The sequence below is a fragment of the Epinephelus moara genome, chromosome 17, assembly GCF_006386435.1.
Source record: "Epinephelus moara isolate mb chromosome 17, YSFRI_EMoa_1.0, whole genome shotgun sequence".
Taxonomy (NCBI): Eukaryota; Metazoa; Chordata; class Actinopteri; order Perciformes; family Serranidae; genus Epinephelus; species Epinephelus moara.
This window is the reverse complement of record NC_065522.1, coordinates 30,513,125-30,519,202: the sequence shown is the minus strand read 5'-3', so window position 1 is coordinate 30,519,202 and position 6,078 is coordinate 30,513,125. Positions and strand designations below refer to the sequence as shown.

The 6,078-nt window shown below is 42.3% G+C and overlaps 2 protein-coding genes and 1 long non-coding RNA gene across 6 annotated transcripts in view; 2 read left to right on the top strand and 1 right to left on the bottom strand.

The window, feature by feature from the left end:
* LOC126404273 (gastrula zinc finger protein XlCGF17.1-like) overlaps window positions 1-6,078 on the top strand; it is a 331,284-nt gene that overhangs the window by 44,112 nt on the left and 281,094 nt on the right. Inside the window, exon 3 of the mRNA XM_050067366.1 lies at window positions 560-952. Within this exon, the coding sequence (XP_049923323.1) occupies window positions 560-952 (393 nt within the window). The remainder of the gene's footprint in view (window positions 1-559; window positions 953-6,078) is intronic.
* LOC126404399 (uncharacterized) overlaps window positions 1-6,078 on the bottom strand; it is a 150,415-nt gene that overhangs the window by 70,781 nt on the left and 73,556 nt on the right. For 2 of the 4 annotated variants that reach the window (XR_007571465.1, XR_007571464.1), the window contains exon 1: window positions 902-973. The exons of the other annotated variants lie outside the window; for them this stretch is intronic. This is a non-coding gene — a long non-coding RNA (uncharacterized LOC126404399). Of the gene's footprint in view, window positions 1-901; window positions 974-6,078 lie in introns of those variants that run through there. 4 annotated transcript variants of the gene reach the window in all.
* Window positions 1-6,078, top strand: part of LOC126404329 (zinc finger protein 771-like) — a 46,456-nt gene that overhangs the window by 27,635 nt on the left and 12,743 nt on the right. The window lies entirely within an intron of this gene.

Below are 6,078 nucleotides of genomic sequence, written 5' to 3'. Positions count from 1 at the left end.
TGTGGTGGTATGTTTTAATAAGGTTACCAATAAGTAAAAGATATTTAATAGTTGTCTATTTTTTTCATTACTGTACCCAAAAAAAAACGAACCGTGACTTGTGTACCGAGGTACGTACCGAACCGAGATTTTTGTGTACTGTTACACCCCTAGTTAAACTTAATGGTGGGTTATTGCCTAAATTAGGCTGGCTGTATGATATGTCTTAATATGTTAATCTCACAACAGTAGCAAATAATACCAATGCTGAGGGTAAACACTACAGTTATATGGCTGTCCATGAAAGCAGCTCACCGGGAGTCATGGATGCTGCTCTGCAGGGCGCTCGATTTTTGTGCGTTAACTGTGAGTGAGAAGATGATGAGGGAGGGGCAGAGGGTACTTGAGTTGTCCACCACCGGTGTGTTTTGGCTTTGACACAGCTGAGTAAAAACTGTGAAGCTGTTTGATGCTCAGAGATCTGTAGACGTTCAATAAGGAGTTTTTGAGCTGTGATGTGAATGAACGACAACATTTCTCTGTAACGTTTGTGTGTGTATGTGTTTCCTGTTTCCTGCAGACGTCCAGCAGCTGTCGGTGGTTAAAGAAGAGGTTCCCCCTGAGCAGCAGGAGTGGAGCTCCAGTGTGGACCAGGAGGACCCAGAGCCTCCACACATTAAAGAGGAACAGGAGGAACTCTGGATCAGTCAGGAGGGAGAGCAGCTTCAAGGCCTGGAGGAGGATGATATCACCAAGTTCACATCCACTCCTGTCCCTGTGAAGAGTGAAGATGATGAAGAGAAACCTCAGTCCTCACAGCTTCATCAAAGACACACTGAGCAGATGGAAACAGAAGCAGAGGGAGAGGACTGTGGAGGACCAGAAGCAGCCAGGAACTCAGATCCAGATACACATTTACAACCTGAGACTGATGACAGTGATGATTGGACGGAGACCAGAGAACCTCAGTCAGGTTTAAACTGTCTGAAAAATGTCCCTGTTAGTGATTTCATTATTTGTGAGACCCCATTTAGCTGCTCCAAGTGTGGGAAAAGATTCGGTAGCAATAGAGATCTGAACAAACACATGAGATCACATACAGGAGAGAAACCATTTAGTTGCTCTGAGTGTGGGAAAAGATTTGGTCAGAAGGGACATCTGAAGACTCACATGAGATCTCATACTGGAGAGAAACCATTTAGTTGCTCTGAGTGTGGGAAAAGATTTAGTCTAAGTGGAGTTCTGAGGGCACACATGAGATCGCATACAGGTGAAAAACCATTTAGTTGCTCTGAGTGTGGGAAAAGATTTAGTCAAAGTGGAGTTGTGAAGATACACATGAGATGTCATACAGGAGAGAAACCATTTGAGTGCTCTGAGTGTGGGAAAAGATTTGGTCAGAAGGGACATCTGAGGACTCACATGAGATCTCATACTGGAGAGAAACCATTTAGTTGCTCTGAGTGTGGGAAAAGATTTGGTCGCAATGGAGATCTGAAGAGACACATGAGATCTCATACAGGAGAGAAACCATTTAGTTGCTCTGAGTGTGGGAAAAGATTCGGTTGCAGTGGAAGTCTGAACAAACACATGAGATCTCATACAGGAGAGAAACCATTTAGTTGCTCTTAGTGTGGGAAATGCTTTAGTCAAAGTGGAGTTCTGAAGGTACACATGAGATCTCATACAGGGGAGAAACCATTTAGTTGCTCCGATTGTGAGAATAGATGCTACAGGCTATTTGACCTGAAACATGCTAACACATCTCTGTCATAATTTTCTTTTTTTCTTTTCTTTCCTTTTTGTAAAATAGTCAGTAGCAATCTACAACAAAATGATATGCTGATTCTACATGAACCCAAAAAACCATGAATAAACTATATATATTTAAAAATGATTCAATTAAATGAATAATTTCCTATTTCTTTCATACATTTGTCATGTACAGGCATGCAATGATGATTGTTGAGTAACATGTATGTTGATGTTGCCTAGTGTCACGTCTCTTTTTGGTCATGTGACAAGTCGATACAATTTACAGTTTCTAGTTTAGGTGCAAAATCTGTCAAGACTGACAAGCTGAGCACATCTACAAGTCCATTAAGCAGTCATGCCTTTGTAAGATAAAAGCTGCAGTAAAAAAAGGACAAGAGTGGGCTGAACAGGAGGAAAATCTGGCGAAGCTCCCTGAATTAAAGTCCTTGTGCTTTTTTATAAGCAGTTGCCAGTGGTGTTTGTGGTCGCCTGTGTATGGTAAATGGACTTGCCTCGTCTTCAGACCACTGAAAGTGGTTTTATTCTATATGTCACATTCACCCATTCACACACACAGTCACAAACTGGTGGCCGTGGCTACCATACATGGTGCCACCTGCTACTCAGTAACCACTTACGCACACTGATGGAACAGCCATCGGAAGTGTGGACTTGAGGGGCCGAGGATCGAATCACTGATCTCGCTACAGTCGCCCACAATATTGTGCACTGTTAACTACCTTACACCAGTTTTAGTAGCAGCAGTGTAGCAGTAGTAGAAGTACTGGGAATAGTGTGGTATATACCCCATGAAAATAATAAAGGCTCATTATTCATTTTCACCTGTTAAAAACATAAAAGGTGGGGTTTTAATGTTTTGGGAAATTGTGGCTTTTATTTTGTAAAAAGAAAAAGGATTTAAAGTATGTTGAATGTGAAGGGAGAATATAACATGAGCAATATGTTATTTAAAGTAAAAACAAGTCTTACCTGTGTTTTAAAGGAATCTGTCGCCATCTAGTGGTCAAAAGGAGGAAGCTGATTTTGACCCACAGGTGAAAACAATCATTTAGGGATTTTTCAAAGCACAGCCACTCCACCTGTGTGAACGAAAGGGAGTGTGGAGGAAAGAAGCAGCAGGGGATTTGTGTTAATGCTCTGTGTTGCAGCTTTTTGCCCAAGAGAACCTCAGACATGTCGGACAGATGTTTAACTCTGAGAGACATTTGGGGAATTTTACCCCAACTGGTCAACAGCTCCACAAAACCAGCCACAGCTCAGCCATGAGCAGAGTGACCATCTGCTATTGACCAATCAACAGACTGCAGTGTTCACAGAAATGTAATTTCATTCTACTGTGCAATTGCTTATTGACGATAAAGCTGACTTTGACTATCTTCTGTTTTTTTGTTGTCGTCTTGTTTTTCTTTTTGGTCTTTTTTTTTTTTGTTTCTCTGTCATCATTGTGAGTCTCTTCCTGGTTGATACGTGTGTCGATATTCTAGAACAATTTTTAAGATTAAGGCCAGCCGGCCCCTGTAGGCCTGTCCAGTAATCCATCCATGGCAATAATTCATCTGAACGTTCAAGTGTGTGTCTGCTACAGGCATTCTTACTAGCATTTTTTTGCCTCAAAATAGCATTGTTTTCCAAGAAATCTCTTTCCCTTCAAGGTCAACGGTCATTTGAGGTTTAGTTTAGGAGATAAACCTTTTAGCTGAGCGTATTGTAAAAAATATTTCATACGCAGTGACCACGCTGTGACACGCATGAGAATCCCCAAAGAGGAGAAACTCTTCAGCCATTCTGTGTGCGGGAAAAGAGTTCAAAGGCAGCCACATGACAAAGGTCATATATGTGTTTTTTCAACAACAGTGGCAGAAAAATTGCTGGTTCAGATTTAACTGGAGCAACAGAGGGTTGAAAAGGCTCTGGACATGTATGAAATGAGAACACCAGGGTAAGAATGTCAGGGTAAGAATGTCATTCTTCTTCTGCTGTGAGCAAACAGCATTCAGAGTTGGGTATTGTTTCACATTTAGAATTCCAATCCTGGTTGTTATTGATGACTCGAAACAGTTCTTTATATCAAATGAGCAAGAAAACAAGTAATATGTATTTCCTCATCATTTAGGTTTTATTAACACTTCAGCCTATATTATAATATCTGAAAGTGCGTATGCACAGAATATCAAGACGTTATGTTGTGCCTCTTTCTCTTTGCTCACGTGCTGTATGTAAAGGGTCCTCTAGGATATTAATGATTTCATCCATGCAGTCAGGTCAGGTTTATAGTTTGACATAAGAAGCACCTCCTAAGCAACCTTAAATTGAGTCATTCACAATGTTTGCTGGTTTATTAAACAACTTATTTGGACCTTGTTTTGTGAAATGTTTTGTAGTTTTTCTTTCCAAGTTCAAGAATAAACTTTTAAGGTCAATGAATATCATTCTCTAAAGAGTGTCTTTCATTCATTTATCTACACTGAACAAAAATATAAACGCAACACTTTTGGTTTTGCTCCCATTTGTCATGAGCTAAACTCAAAGATCTAAAACATTTTCTATACACACAAAAGTCCATTTCTCACAAATAATGTTCACAAATCTGTCTAAATCTGTGTTAGTGAGCACTTCTCCTTTGCCAAGATAATCCATCCCACCTCACAGGTGTGGCATATCAAGATGCTGATTAGACAGCATGATTATTGCACAGGTGTGAAATGTGCGGTTTTGCTTTATTGGGGGGGTCTGGGGGGGTCAGAAAACCAGTCAGTATCTGGTGTGACCACCATTTGCCTCACGCAGTGCAACACATCTCCTTCGCATAGAGTTGATCAGGTTGTTGATTGTGGCCTGTGGAATGTTGGTCCACTCCTCTTCAATGGCTGTGCGAAGTTGCTGGATATTGGCAGGAACTGGAACACGCTGTCGTATACGCCGATCCAGAGCATCCCAAACATGCTCAATGGGTGACATGTCCGGTGAGTATGCTGGCCATGCAAGAACTGGGATGTTTTCAGCTTCCAGGAATTGTGTACAGATCCTTGCAACATGGGGCCGTGCATTATCATGCTGCAACATGAGGTGATGGTCGTGGATGAATGGCACAACAATGGGCCTCAGGATCTCGTCACGGTATCTCTGTGCATTCAAAATGCCATCAATAAAATGCACCTGTGTTCGTTGTCCATAACATACGCCTGCCCATACCATAACCCCACCGCCACCATGGGCCACTCGATCCACAACGTTGACATCAGCAAACCGCTTACCCACACGACGCCACACACGCTGTCTCCCATCTGCCCTGAACAATGAAAACCGGGATTCATCCGTGAAGAGAACACCTCTCCAATGTGTCAGACGCCATCGAATGTGAGCATTTTCCCACTCAAGTCAGTTACGACGATGAACTGCAGTCAGGTCGAGACCCCGATAGGACGACTAGCATGCAGATGAGCTTCCCTGAGACGGTTTCTGACAGTTTGTGCAGAAATTCTTTGGTTATGCAAACCGATTGTTGCAGCAGCTGTCCGGGTGGCTGGTCTCAGACGATGTTGGAGGTGAACATGCTGGATGTGGAGGTCCTGGGCTGGTGTGGTTACACGTGGTCTGTGGTTGTGAGGCCGGTTGGATGTACTGACAAATTGTCTGAAACGTCTTTGGAGACGGCTTATGGTAGAGAAATGAACATTCCTGCAGTCAGCATGCCTACTGCACACTCCCTCAAAACTTGCGACATCTGTGGCATTGTGCTGTGTGATAAAACTGAACATTTCAGAGTGGCCTTTTATTGTGGCCAGCCTAAGGCACACCTGTGCAATATTCATGCTGTCCAATCAGCATCTTGATATGCCACACCTGTGAGGTGGGATGGATTATCTCGGCAAAGGAGAAGTGCTCACTAACACAGATTTAGACAGATTTGTCAACAATATTTGAGGGAAATGGTCTTTTGTGTGCATAGAAAATGTTTTAGATCTTTGAGTTCAGCTCATGAAAAATGGGAGCAAAAACTAAAGTGTTGCGTTTATATTTTTGTTCAGTGTATCTGCTTGTGTTTCTGAAGGACAGTCTGCAATTCCAGTAACACTTCTGGACTTTTATTTTGAAGTCCATTAACTCGTTTACCCCGGAAGCTGTCTTCTTTACTGTCGCTAAGGTCACACTGTTTGAGCAAGATGGCGTCTGTTGGAAACGTGTGTTAGCAGAGTGTCTTTGTTGTGTTTTTAAAGTGTGAACATGTCTAAAGTCCAAATGCTGAGAGCGTTGGTGAAGCAGCGACTAACTGCTGCTGCTGAAGAGATATTTGGGCTGTTTGAAAGAACGATAGCAGAGTAC